Below are 15,584 nucleotides of genomic sequence, written 5' to 3' on the forward strand. Positions count from 1 at the left end.
TCAGATTTTCTGTTGGTAACTGTTGCAGACCAGAATCAAAACCATATCTTAGTCCTGATATGAGATAATCCACAAAAAGCCTATCAGGGTGAGATGATAGTAAGTCCCAAAACTTCAATATTTACACACGTGTTGGCATTATCCCTTTTCTCGGATAAAGCATCGTCTATTTCCCCCCCTTTTGGTGATTCTTGGGGGGGATTTTCCCGTTTTTTGATTCTGGGCATCTAGTTTTTGGGTGATCTTGTTTATATTGCAGGCACACGTGAAGATTATTACAACGAGGTCTTATGCATCCCTTGTCACCGTTGAAGTTGTTACAAATCTCGACACCTCCAAATCGTTGGCGAGCTCTTCCGTACGTGTCTGTACTAGCATTAAGTATTCAGATCTCTGGAAGGTGGACGAAGCATAGTGACCAGAAGTATTCACTAATGGACAAAATCCTGTTGTATGGGATACGCTCTAGCATTTGTTGCATGAAATAGGTTTTTGATTTGCAAATATATTACAAAACAATGTGTTGTCTCTAATAGACCAATCTACTGGTATATTGTTGTACTTTAGATGGGCGGATGCTCTGGCGCTAAATTGTTTGTGATATTCATAAAAAGCAGTTCCCCCATATCTGGACGACATGTCAACTATGTCTCTTTCATAAATGTCAAGTTCTGGACGCCTCTGAGGGAATTGCTCACACATGATATTCTTGTAAATTCCAAACGCTGTGATAAATTCCTCGATGGTCAACATCCTGTTCAAACGAGGATCACGTTTCTCTTTTTCTTTATGCTTATCATGAGCATCATCCAATTGTGATGGCAGTGGGGGCATAATTAGAGAAGCAAGGTTTATATCCTTACCTTCCACTATGGCTTGTCTAAGTTTCGGTTGGACTGTCTCAATATAAGGAAGGGATTCGAGACTGAAACCATACTTCGTTCTGACATGGTTGTGGCTGTTGCTAACAGAAGGCGAAGTCGTAGTGCCATTGAACGATCCATAGGCTGTAGTCAAATTATTTGCTGCTGGATTAGAACTTGGAGTAACCGATGATGTAGTTTGATTAACACTAACGTTAGTTGCTGTTCTAACTTGCTGGATCTGGGCACGTTTAATGTCGTTTACTTCATGTCGTAATTTAGCAAGTTCTTGGAGAATAACTGCTAGATCTCCGCCATCTTTCTTGTTTACGTTTCTCTCTTCCGGTTCGATTTCCCGCCGTTCAGTGATTGGCTGTTCCGTTAGCCCCCCTGTACTATCCTTACTTGTACGATAGAGTCGTATTAACTCCGATTTCCTGCTTGTAGTAGGGGCAGTTATGCCTCATTTCATCAATTCGTCTCGGATTTTAGCTACCGTCCAATTAATAGGATTGTTCATATTGTAAATCACAGACTGTCTAGGATTACTACGTTGATTCCTCGTTGGACCCATGATCACAAAGTTTGTAAACAAATCGTAGTAAAACACGTGGAAAATCACATGGTAAGTTAAAAGAATATCACGAATAATCACAGAAATAATCCTATGTCCGTTTGTTTAGTTAAATAAATAATAATAGGTAAAATTTATCGCATAATATCACAACACTGCTGCTGCATCTGGTCAGTGATTTTCCAATGGCTGGTCAGAAACAAAGATCACGTGACACATGTTCATTTGCATATATAAACATTCTATACTTAGATACGCATAACTGAGACTGCACACTAGTAGCAAAGTACATATGTTGTGTATAAACTAATATTACATAAATAAACATCTGATGTATAATATAATTTTACTGCAAGAATAATCTGAAATCCTGATGACATCACAGTGCTACTGAAGTCATTATGACATCATCAGTCAATAGATTTATTGCTGGAAATCAAAATTGGAGGCAAAAATTGCACGAAAATTTTCCGAGGGTGGATAGCAAAAACTATACCCCGGGTTATAGCTTTGCTATGCGTGAACTATAAAAGATAGTTTTTTACCATCTTAACTTTATATAGGAAACATTTTAACAGAAGTATAATAAACTAATATATGCTTGTTCAAAGCAGACAATTTCAATAAAGCAGTTAATTCTTAATATGATTATGAAGAATTTAAAGTTCTGTATCTTGTTTGTTAATCCACAAATGATGTTCAAATTTTTTGCTGATCATTAGATTATGCCTTAGTTAGGAATTAAACATTAAAATTGGTTTAAAAATTCAGTTGAAACTGTGTCAATGTCCTTTTAATGCCCAGGAGCAGAGAAGAAGATTTTTTAAAGAATTAATGCATTTTCACTATATGATTAATACAGCCCTGCCCTAACACCAGAACCCCTGACCCAGGGGCCATGAATTTCACAATTTTGGTAGAGGCATTCTCATTCATTATAACTATGTACTTAGTTAGTTTGTTTCAAACCCAGGAGCAGTGAAAAAGATTTTCAAAAAGTCAATTTATTTTCACTATATAATCAATAGAGCCCTGCCCTAACACAAGAACCCCTGACCCAGGGGCCATGAAATTCACAATTTGGTAGAGGCAGCCTTATTCAACATAACTATGTACTGTGAAATCCCAATTTTTTGTGGGGGGGTTAATTTTTGTTGTTTTTAAGGTATGAAGAGACCCACGAATTCATGTCCACCACGAAATGTAAAATGTTACATACATAACTTCTCAAAAATTCTCCATCCACGAATTCAAATCCCCTGATCCAAAAGTTTTTACTCAAACCACGAAAATTTGACTCCATGGAAATATGTGATTTTACAGTACTTGGTTAGTTTATTTAATGCCAAGGAGCAGAGAAGAAGATTTTTAAAGAATTAATGCATTTTCACTGTATAATCAATAGAACTTCACCCTCACAACAGAACCCCTGACCCAGGGGCCATGAATTTCATCATTTTTGTAGAGGACTCAATGCTGATTAAAATCATGCCAACAGATTGACTGCTTGATGTCCAGGAGTATAGAACAAGATTTTTAAATACTGTATTAATCTTAGTGGTTTTGTCCCCATCCCTCATGCCCAGGGGGGCAGGGACCATGAAATTCACAATTTTTGTTCTCCTTAACCCATAGATGCTTTGTGCCAAAATTAGTTGAAATTGGTTGAGCAGTTGCAGAAAAGAAGCTGAAAATGTTCAAATGTTAACACATGAGGAACGACGCACAATGAAGTACAAAACCAGATAGCAATAGGTCACCTGAGTAACCTAACAAGAGGCCCAAGGGCCTTGAATCGCTCTTCTGATAAATTGTACAATCTATCACTTCTATTAGAAGCCTCCAACTCTATTAAAATCATAAGACCCAAAATGCATCAACTTACAAAGTTTGATAATATTTAGCCAGTTAAGACTGAAGATATTATAATATAATTATAAAATACCATAAGTAGGTCACAGTCACCAACCTTTTGCTTGAAATTTTCTGAGGACTCAAGATAAATTAATTGACAAAGACTGATGATTCTAATTAAATAAGTACTTGAGATATTCAAAAGTACTGTATAGGGGATTAATTTCACGGGTTGTAATTTTCACGTTTTTCTCTTCTTGGCACAATCACGGTTTCTTGAATTCCCGGAATTGGTATATATTAAAAGTTTCCTCCCTTATCTATACCTATTGAAAACTTATTCACTGTTTCTTGAATTCACGGATTCATTAATACCGTGAATATAGCGATTATTAACACCGCGAGTTATTTTCCCCCTATACAGTAGGTCACCATGACCTACTTTTTGGTCAACTTTCTCTGAAAACCCAAGATGCATCATCTGACAAAGTTTGACGATTGTAAGCCAATTAGTACCAAAGACAATAAAATATAAAAATTTTGGTCAACGTTATTAAAAAACCCATAATGCCAAAATTGACAAAATTTGATGATTCTAAGCCAACAAGTACCTGAAATATTCAAAATTAGGTCACCGTGACCTACTTCTTGTTGGACATTCAATGAAACCCTAAGATGCCTCAACTGACAAAATTGATAATTCCAAGCCATTAAGTACCAGATATAATTAAATATAGCCATAAAATGTCAAAAGTACCGTATTTGGCCGAGTATAATACGCATTGATGTAAAATACGCACCCCCCTTTTTGAGTCTGAAACTGGGGGAAAAAACGCAGTTCGGATGTATTATACGCAACAGAAAAATTTACCAAGCGATGTTCTGAACTATGAAAATCACGGTAATTTGTTACGAAAATCGGCGCGAGGATTAGGTGTCAAAAATTTACTGAACACACTTTTTTAAAATACACACTTTATAACTTTCTCTTAATCCTGACATTCCGTATCGCGGTAATCTGGAGAAAATTATTTATTCATTTATTTCAACAAAGCACAAGATAATGTTTCGTAAAAGTATTAACAGATTTTTTTAAAATAATAGTTACTGTGATTTTGAAATTATGCGTCGCCATATTCTTAGATGAAATAATTTTATTTCAACAAAGCAAGAGATATTGTCGAAAGTTTTATCAGTTGTCATATTTAATTTTGGTTCTAGATAATCATGCTTAAAATTATCTTACAATATTTTAACAGGAAACGAAATTGAAACATCAAAGTATTTATTTCTTTAAGAAGACTACGATTTTCCTCTTCTTAATCTTCGCGGATATCTTACTTTCTAAATGATACCACTTTTATTAAAAGTTTTAGCATAATTTATATTTCATTTCTCAACTCTCAATTATTTAAACAAGAGGCCGATAAGTATAAGATAAGGTAAAATTACATTTAACAAGTGTTTAATTGTTTAAGTGCCGTAATCAGCACATGCTCACCATGCTCACACATACGAAAGGTCATAAACCGACCCCCAATTTTTAACAAAGAAAATAATCACAGCAATTAACATGGCAGTAAATAATCAGTGCTCTAACTGTAAAAACATTGCTTTGGAGTCGGTAGACAATTAATTGCCCCGAGGGGTGTTGATAGGTAATTATCATTTGACCAGCGCACGCGTGTCACAACATTGGCTTCCTTTCATTGGGACGTATGGAGGGGTGTTAATATTGTTGCGGATTATCACTGAGTTATTTTAAACCTAAAATTAATATTTATTCTATTGTATTTCATTAAAAAATGATTTATTACTTTGTCTGGCAGATAAGGTGCATGTGCACTATCATTCCGGAAGCACGTGATATAGCTATGAGTGAACGTCTAAAAATAACATCGGTAATGGCGGCCTCCTCGGAGACAATCAACATGCAGCTCAAATTACTTTTAACTTACTTGTTCATGTTATTTGGGCATAAAAAGATTATGAAAGTGACATTTTTAAGAAGCATACCTTCCAACAAAAACTTTCCGAAGTTTAAAATATGGCAATTAACAAAAGAAATTGCATATGTCTCTAGGTAATACTACGGTATGTACGTATGATAGCCGTGTTTCACCTGAAAGAAAAACTTGTCAAAATCCCATTGTGATGTAAAATACGCATCCCTTTCTCACAGAAATTTATTTTAGAAAAAAAGTGCGTATTGTATTCCCCTAATTACGGTAGGTCACAGTGACCTACTTTTTGGTTGACGTTCTCAGAAAACCCAAGGTGCCTAAACTGACAAAGTTTGATGATTCTTAGCCAACAAGTGCCTGAGATACTTAAATATAGCCATAAAATGTCAAAAGTAGGTCACTGTGACCTACTTTTTGGTCGATGTTCTCCTAAAACCCAAGATGCATCAACTGACAAAGTTTGACGATTTTAGGTCAATAAGTACCAGAGATACTTAATTATAGTCAAAAAATGTCAAAAGTAGGTCACCATGACTTACTTTTTGGTCGCCACTCTCCGAAAACCCAAGATGCATCAACTCACAAAGTTTGATGATTCTAAGCCAATAAGTACTGGAGATACTTAAATAAAGCCATATAATGTCAAAAGTAGGTCACCGTGACCTACTTTTAGGTCTTCACTCTCCGAAAACCAAATATGCATGGACTCACAAAGTTTGATGATTCTAAGCCAATAAATACCTAAGATACTTAAATATAGCCATAAAATGTCGAAAGTAGGTCATCGTGACCTACATTTTGGTCGACATTTTTCAAAGACCCAAGATGCATCTACTGACCAAGTTTGATGATCGTAGGTCTGAAGGTAATCAAAGTATGCAATTTAAACAATTTGAAAACAAAGTCGGCAAAATTAAAAAAGTAGGTCACAGTGACCTACTTTTTCATAAATATGTTTTAGGGTCCCAAAATGCATCAAAGTACAAGATTTGATGATTCTAAATCTCCCAGTGTCTGAAATAATGGGATTTAATGTTTTTAAAAGGATAAGTCATAAAGTTCAAAAAGTAGGTCATGGTGACCTACTTTTTAGTTGACATTGCTCAAGGACCCAAGATGCATCAACTGACAAAGTTTGATGATCATAGGCCTTAAAGTGTCCAAAATATGCCTTCAAATCAATTTGAAAACAAATCCCCGCAAAATTTAAAAAGTAGGTCACCGTGACCTACTTTTGAGTTAACATGATGTGAAGTCGTAAGATGCATCAACTTACAAGAATTGATGATCCTAGTCCTTATAGTAAGCAAAATATACACGTTTTTATTAATTGTAAATTTAGGTCGACTTTGAAGTGACCTTGAGACCACGCCCTTTGCCCCAGGGTATTTCTGGGTGCAAATTTTAATTTTCGTCATATCCTGATCCTTGTACGTAAGTTTGGTTAAAATCTGCCTGGTGGTTATGCAGAAGAAGATTTTTAAGCAACCAGTACTTTTGGTTTTGCTTTCCTGATAACTGTAAATCATTTTTTATTTGCGAGAACTTTATTTTCGCGTAATTACGCGAGACGGTATGCTCGCGAAAAATTCATTCTCGCGTATAATAGAATTCCTTATTATTATATAGAGCGATGACCACAGTTCGTGAAAATTTGGTCTCGCTTATAAAGGGTCAATGACTATCTCGCGAAAATAAGGTGTCGCAAAAATTACGTGATCTACAGTATCTCCCCTTGTTTAAGAGTCCCAACCCTTATTTTAGTATAAATGGTAGCCCTTGGGCCAAGGATACCCTGTGACAAATTTGGTACTGATTGGCCAAGGGGTTCTTGAGTTATGGCCCATATTCTAAAAAGTTTACCGACACCGCACAAATGGCCATAGCATTAATGCAGCTCTTTGAGCCTTTGGCTCAGAAGAGCTAAAAAAATTGAAGCTAAAAAGATCAATTTCCTTCAAATACTGTACATCCTTAGTATAATACACTTATAGTAAGCTGTGAACAAATGAAATCACAGTTAGATGGATGGACAGACTGGTCAATAATGAACTTGTAGAGCAGGGCCCTAATAAAGGAATTCTTTTTAATCCTACAATCCATACGATTGTTTCTGCATCTGTGCTTGCTGCAGGAATTTGTTCTTGTTTTCCCTGATTCTTCTAAAGTCTTTGGGTTCTGTACACTCATTAATTCTGTGATCACCACCACAATTAAAGCAACTCTGCTTAGTCCTGGAAAATAACAAAAGGCCCATGGGCCACATCGCTCACCTGAGCACATTGGTTAGTTCAGTATTTTAAGAGTCATATAAACCTATCCCTAAGGGGATGAGGTATGATTTGAACTTGAATCTACACTGAGTATGTTACCATATTTCTTAAACATATCATGGCTTTAATTATTTAAAAATAGATTTTTTCCCCTATAAGCTTCATCTTCTATTGTGGCCCCCACCCTACCCTGGGGGTCATAATTTGAACAAACTTGAATCTACAGTACCTAAGGGTGCTTCAATAAAAATTGACAAATCATGGCTCTGCTGTTGTTAAGAATTTTTTTTTATTTTTAAATTTCCTAAGTATTCCTATGGAAAATTTGATGGCTCATTGTTGCCCACCATACTCCCAGGGGTCATGATTTGAAAAAACGTAAATCCACACAACCTGAGGATGTTTCCACATGAGTTTTATGACCCAGCGGTTTAGGAAAAAATGTTTTATCCAATGTTTTCAAAAAATTTTTCCAATATATTTCTATGTAAAACTTTGATCGTTCCTTGTGGCTCCACCCTATCCTGGGGGATCATAATTTGAACAAATTTCAATCTACACTACCTGAGGATGCTTCTGTACATAGGCAATTTAGCCACATATGATCCACATATGCATTGCCTTTCATATGAGGATAATATGTGGATCATATGAGAATCATATGTATATACAATCATATGTGAATCATATGTGGCAAATCATATGAGAATCATATGATCATACATAATGCTAACCATATGAAGTAATTATACATATGATTCTCATACGAAAGGTCCTACATATGAGAATCATATGTATTTTTTGGTAGTGGTCATGTGAGAATCATATGAAACTGATCACATAAGAATCATATGAAACCATATTCACTAAATTGCCATTGTTATACTCAGGTAAAAATCATATGAATATTTTGACAGTGATCATATGAGAATCATATGACAGAGTGATCATATGAGAATCATATAAAACAGTGTTCACTAATATGCCCTTGGTATACTCAAGTAAAATTGCAATTTCAATAATATATATCAATAGTTATTTAAATGTACATTAATTCAAAAGAATTTGTTAGCAATGACTTATACATAGTATGTAAAGTTCTACTCTGTTTAACCCTGCCCCCCCCTCTCCTTCCCCATTCCCTAAAAAAAAACCTTTCACAATTTTTTTTTTCTGTATTAATGCATTTCCCAGACAAAATTGATAAAGAATAAACTAGAAAACTGACCAGTCAGCAAGGGCCCCGCCATGGGGTAAAATTAAAAGGGTGCAGCCTACGGAATGATTAAAAAATGTACGATGAATAAGCAACAGCAACTGTATTCTTAAAATTTCAAGATAATTCCTGAACATTCAAATATCTGAAAATAATATTCTTGTACTTACATTAGGCAGTAAAGAACGACTTAACATTGAATGCATATTTAAACAATTATGAAGCTTGTGTTATATAAAATCCAGCCTTCAATGAATGCAAATATCATGAAGGCTTGACCTTAACTTTGAACAAACAGCAGTTGCAGACAACGGTTTTCATTAATCTTAAAGTGACAGATAAAGAAAAGCCTACTCAATTTTCTGCAGCAGGCTAGATAATTAATCCCAAGGGATTAATTGTACCTCTCTCATCATTTTCTTCTAAAGTTACAATAAGAACTTTTTCAGTATTAATGATAGAATGGGGTTTTTATACAACTACCTTAAAAATTAATAATATTCTTGAATTAACATAAAGTGAAAAAAAAGTAAATCAAAAAATCTTCTTTAATCTATTTCTTGTTTTTAGAATTCAATGAAATCATAACTATTAAGCAAAAATAAATTATGAAAATTTATATTTAAATCCACATTTCAGAGTGTTCATAGCATTCCAAATTGACTTAACTTCAAAACAAACTTCATTTGCAGACAGAGGTGGTAATTCATCTCAATGTGACAGATAAAGATAATGCTCTGGATTTTCTTCAGGAGGAAAGCTAATTAATCCCAAGGGACTCATAGCAGCATTCAGTTTACAATGGGAACATCTTCAGCAGTTATCTCTCTTTGCCAATGCATTCTTATATAAAGTTATGGAATCTACCCCACCACCCCAGCTCTAAACCAGGTGACATAGAGAAACAAACTTAGCTCCAAAATATGTATTTCTGCCTACTGAACTACCATACCAAATTTGTACTTGATTGGGCAACCATAAAAAAAGTTGCCCATTCATTCTTATGCATAGTTAAGGAATCTACCCCACCACCCCAGCTCCAAACCAGAAGACATAGAGAACTAAACTTAGCATCAAAATATGTATTTTTGCCTACTGAACTACCATTCCAAATTTGAACTTGATTGGGCAACCATAAAAAAAGTTATTAGAAAAAAACAGAAAATTTGTGGACGGAAGAGTGACAGACGGACAGACAGACAGACAGACAGACAGACGGACAGACAGAGTGATTACTATAGGGCACCCGCAAATCCTTGCGGGGCCCTAATTAATTTGCTTTTTATTTCAAATCTTTTGGGTTTGGTTTATTACTTGAGTAAAATCAAAATAATTCCGTATATTTTTCCGGACCGGTTTTGACTTTTATCGATGAAAGTGTCATGTTTGACGTCACTGCTGCAGCAGAAGTGCTGGGTGTTGGAAAAAGTATGATAGGCCTATCTCCTAACAATTTTTTATTAAGACCTTTAATTCATATTGTTTAAATATCCTTTCATTACGGTTACAGATTCGTATGAACTTATTTCTATAATACTCTCATCACTTGTAATTGTTAAATTAATGCATTTCGCAAACCTACATAATGTTAGTGATCTGTAAGTAATTTTGGATAAATTTGTTTCTGAATGGATGTAAACATTACAATTTACATGTTAGGCTAAAGGCATTGCTTTGTTTTCTTTTTGTTTTGACTTTTGTTACGTACTGATTTGAAAGTGAAAGTAGAAATCCTGTATGGCAATTGGCGTTTTGTATGGTGAGATCGTTATCAAGTCGATTCTTTCATCAACTTAATGACAAATGTTTGTTTTTATGGCCTATAGATGCATTCAACAACTTGAGTTCAGTGTCACAGTGTGCTTTTTTATGAAGTCCAAGAAGCCCAAAGCTGATAAGACTGGCGATTGTTCCTAAAGCTGATTCTGACAGACAATTGCATTATCACAATATTAAAGGTAAAAATATTGCAATAAAAAATCAAAGTGTACATCTGTAATGACTTCTTTATGACAAAATATTTCCTTATAATTTCTTTTTGTTCCTTTATAATTCTACATTGTTTGCACGGCTTCATCAAAAATAAATTCAACTCAATAATATAGAAGTTTATTCTACATTATAAAACAAATGCACTTTTAAAATATGGAAGGTATGAATAGAGTTTTCTTGCTTTAAAAGCTATGAAACTATACAATAACTTCAGGGGGTAAATTGAATTTTTGAATTTCAGCAAAAAATTAATAATAACAGTGGCAACTTTCAAGGTACATGTGCATGTGCGACTATGTGTTGAAAGGACATCAGATAGCTAATCCATTGAATATTAATACATCTATGTATTCATTGACTGACATTTATAATTTTTTTCCAACACTAGAGAACCTAGTTTCAGGTAAATTGTAAGATATTTAAGACAATTGAAAACATACAAACTTGTACTCTCTCTTTTTGTAGTTTAAGTTTTAGTTATGCTTAGAAAATATCTACTGTGTGAATATTTGTTTTACAGGTTCAATAAACAGTCAGCCTCTCATAAGATCCAAGGCTTGCTTCAAAGTTAAGGTAACTACACACTGTTTAATAGACCTTGTTATATTCTTCCCAACAAAGTCTGGGATATCCTGGAATCACAAAGACTGTTTTTTCTGCCTATTTGTGTCAGAATCTTCTAAATTTTTGGCAATTTGAATTAATATATACTATTTGAACATTCCAAATTCAATTGTCAAAATAAAAAAAATTGCTTTTTATGATTTTATCATGAAGCATATCTTCCAACAGTATAATTGTCTTGCATTAAATTACATCATAGGATTCCACAAAACACCTAGTATAACATATTAGTTTTATCTCGTATCATATCTGTGTCAGTGAATTGGGAATACATTTGTTTGCTGATGATAAATTACTTGAATATAACTTGTAGAATTGATTTTGTAATTTAAGAATCATTTTACAGTAAAACTCGGTTATAGCAAAGTCCTGGGAACCTGTGAATTTAATTCACTCTATCCGTAATTCGTTATATCCGTATAACGAATTCGTATAACCATTATAGCCAATTCGCAATATGCATGTTTTCCTTCAGGTATTACTACCAAATATGTTAGGGAAGCAAATATTATAAAACATATCTTCGATAACTAAGGTTTTATTATGAATTGAATTTTAAATACAAATTCTAAACGGAAATAAAGTCTGTTCAATTTATCAAACTTTTTATAACCTTTAAAAGTTCATTATAAAAGATGTAAATTTCATTACATTTAACCCAACGAGCCTCAAAATCAGTCCGCTACATCCGTAAATTCGTTATAACCGTAAAATTTTACAAAGATTTGTAAAGAATTTTGCCGGGGACCCAGAAAAACTTCGCTATATCCGTGAATTCGCTATATCCGTGTTCGTACTAAACGAGTTTTACTGTATTTCTATTTTTGAAATTTCTGTAGAGACCATTCTGTGCCACAAAGATATTGTTCAGGAAGGGGAGAACTGGTGGATTTGCATTTTTGGTACAGTTCAAAGAGATTTTCAAAATGGTCAGATCAGAGGGAGGACAACTGAAAATATTGAAAGATACAGAAGAAAAAAGAACAAGGAAATATATGGAATAATTATGAAATGGGGAGAATGTACACAATCTTGTCTGAATTTGACCTGTAAAGATTTCCCATTCTTATTTGTATGCTGGAATATCAAATAACTTAATTTTTCATAAATTTACAATAGAAAATACTTGACAAATGTTATTGCTGATGTTTCAATTTTGCTGTGGACACTATCATGTCATATGGTATTTTTGTACAAGTACATGACCTAATCATGTTATTCATTTGTACATGTACACATGTTTAACTACTTAATCATTTTGCTGAAATCTTATAATTTGTAATCATTTTAGAATATGTTAAATACATGTATCGACAAATGCTACTGACTTGTTTGTATATTGTCTTGTTTAGATTGTACACTGTGAAAAATAAGTTATTTCTCTTGATGAAAATAATTTTATCAAAAAAGTTGTGTAAGCATTAATATAAGATATTTTTAAATATTTAACCAATGAAGATAGATCATTGTAATGTAATGAATTTTCATCTAAAGCAGAAATATCTGACTTTTAAATGTGTACAAGGATGTGAAAAATATTGAAAGAGAACACACATAAATGTTTCATATGATTTACATATAATACCCTTTTCATATGATTGTCATATGTAAATGGCTTGACAAACACATAAACCATTCATATGCAAATCATATGAAGTTATTTTCACATGATTCACATATGTGGATCATATGTAAATCATATGATTTGCTTCATATGATTCACATATGATGCCCTTTTTTTATGATTCTCATATGAAACCAAACATATGAGAATCATATGATACTCATATGTGGATCATATGTGGCTAAGTTGCCTGTGTATAAATATGATAAATCAAGGCCTTGCTATTATTGAGAAGAAGATTTTTAAAGAATTTCCCTATATATTTCTATGTAAAACTTTGATTGTCCCTTTTGGCCCCACCCAACCCCGTCAAGTCATGATTTGAACAAATCTAAATCTACACCACCTGAGAATGCTTCCAAATAAATATGACCAATCATGGCTTTGCTGTTCCTGAGAAAAAGACTTTTAAGAAATATTCCTATATATTTCTATGTAAAACTCTGATCATCCCTTGTGTGCCTGCCCTACTCCCGGGGATCATGATTTGAACAAATTTGAGTCTACACTACATGAGGATGTTCCCACATAAGTTTCAACTTTCCCCGCACAGTGGTTCTCGAGAAGATTTTTAAAATATGCCACTAAATTTTCATTATTTCTAAATTATCTCCCCTTAAATTGGGTCATGGCCCTTCAAACTTGAATTCCTTTCACCCAATGATGCTTTGTGGCAAGTTTGGTTAAAATTTGCCCAGTGTTTCTTAAGAAGAGGTTGAAAATGTGAGAAGTTTACAGACAGACAGATGGATGGATGGATGGACATACAGACTACAGACAAAACGTGATCAGAAAAGCTCACTTGAGCTTTCAGCTCAGGTGACCTTAAAACATTGGAAAAGCACCATACAGACAAATTTCTTTTAAACCATAATTTTTTTCAGGATTTAACCAGAAAAGATGTAATTATAAACAAGAGCACTGCATGGCCTTAATGGTCAACTGATATAGGCTTCTTTACTTAAAACAGCTGTGTGTTATATAGAAGGTATATCCAACTAATTATTTTTAGAATCGGTAGGAGAAGAAAGTAGTGCAGAAAAAATTACAAGAAAGTAGTGCAGAAAAAATTACAAGTTTCTAATTTGCAGACTTGCATAAAAAAATTGTGCAAATGTACTAAACTGAGCTTAACACTTGTTGATAAGGAGTATCTTTCCTACCAAAAAAGCTTGGCAAATGTCATTTATCAAGAAGATCAGCCAAATTATTTTGTGTATTATAATAATGCCATTGAGAAGTCTGAAATTCCCCTACTTTCACTTACATTTTTTTAGAGGTTCCCGCAGACAGACGCATTTTGCCGGCAAATGAATCTGACATGCCATCTCGAGATTTTAACCAAGGAAAAACAACTTGATGTGCTTTGATTTGAGGGGGTCACTCACTGCTGAACGAAAATTAGGGACATTGCTATGAGAAGAAACGTTAACATTGTCGTCTGTGGGAAAACAATTAGTGGACTGTATAACCCATATACAAGTTTCTTACGCTGCTCTGTTTTATTTAAATCTCTGTAAATTCCAACGTCATGTGATGTCACAGTCTATACTGCATCTCTTATGGTTTGACGTTTGAAGAGGCGGATCAAGATTACAAGCTTAAGCTGTGTATAGGTTTTTGATAGTACAACTGCCCTCATCCCAACAGTTACACCGTAAAACATATTAAATACTAGGGCTAATTGTAACGGGAACCGTTACAGATGTTCCCCAAATGCTCCCCAACTCCCTTTTTGGTGCCTTAGTCCCTGTAAGCTTCATTAAATAAGACGAACTCTATGCACGTGCATGCATGTGCATGATGACCTCACATTTTTGTAGCAGTCCCTTATGTCTATCTCCGTTCTATATTCCATCCTGTTTGGTTGATTACCAAGGGAGTTATGACAATTTAAAGTTTAAGCCAATCAGATTACAGCGCACATGTATGCGCGTGATTTCATGAAAATTATTATTTATAAAATTATAAGATATCCTAATGCATGACTATGTTTTAAATATCAAAGCATTTCGTTAAAAAGCAAAAAAGATATTGAGATTTCTGTTTCAACCAATCAGAGCGAAGTGTACATGCATCCATATGCATGATGACCAGACCTTTTTGTAGGAGTTTATAATGTCTATCTATGCTCTGAATCCCATCATGTTTGGTTGAAAATCAAGCAAGTTATAGCCATTTAAAGTTTTAGCCAATCAGATGGCAGCGCACATGCATGCGCGTGTTTTCGTGAAAATTTTTATATATCATTCTGTTGTATATCCTAATGCATGACTATGTTTAAAATTTCAAAGCATTTCGACAAAAAGCAAAAAAGATATTGAGATTTTTGTTTCAGCTAATCAGAGCAAAGCTCATGTGCATGTGTGTGCATGATGACCAGACCTTTTTGTAAGAGTCTATAATGTCTATCTATGCTCTGAATCCCATCATGTTTGGTTGAAAATCAAGGAAGTTATAGCCATTTAAAGTTTTAGCCAATCAGATGGCAGTGCACATGCATGCGCGTGCTTTCGTGAAAATTGTTATATATCATACTGTAGTATATCCTACTGCATGACTATGTTTAAGATTTCAAAGCATTTCGGCAAAAAACAAGA

At 34.1% G+C, this 15,584-nt stretch overlaps 1 protein-coding gene across 1 annotated transcript in view; it reads right to left on the reverse strand.

Annotated features, from left to right (window-relative positions):
• Window positions 1-7,313: 7,313 nt before the first annotated feature.
• Window positions 7,314-15,584, reverse strand: part of LOC134251221 (zinc finger CCHC domain-containing protein 8-like) — a 53,350-nt gene continuing 45,079 nt past the window's right edge. Inside the window, exon 7 of the mRNA XM_062733607.1 lies at window positions 7,314-7,489. Within this exon, the coding sequence (XP_062589591.1) occupies window positions 7,348-7,489 (142 nt within the window). The 3' untranslated portion in view covers window positions 7,314-7,347. The remainder of the gene's footprint in view (window positions 7,490-15,584) is intronic.

The sequence above is a fragment of the Saccostrea cucullata genome, unplaced genomic scaffold, assembly GCF_032062105.1.
Source record: "Saccostrea cucullata isolate Sc308-1 unplaced genomic scaffold, CSIRO_AGI_Scuc_v1 ctg2386, whole genome shotgun sequence".
NCBI lineage: Eukaryota > Metazoa > Mollusca > Bivalvia > Ostreida > Ostreidae > Saccostrea > Saccostrea cuccullata.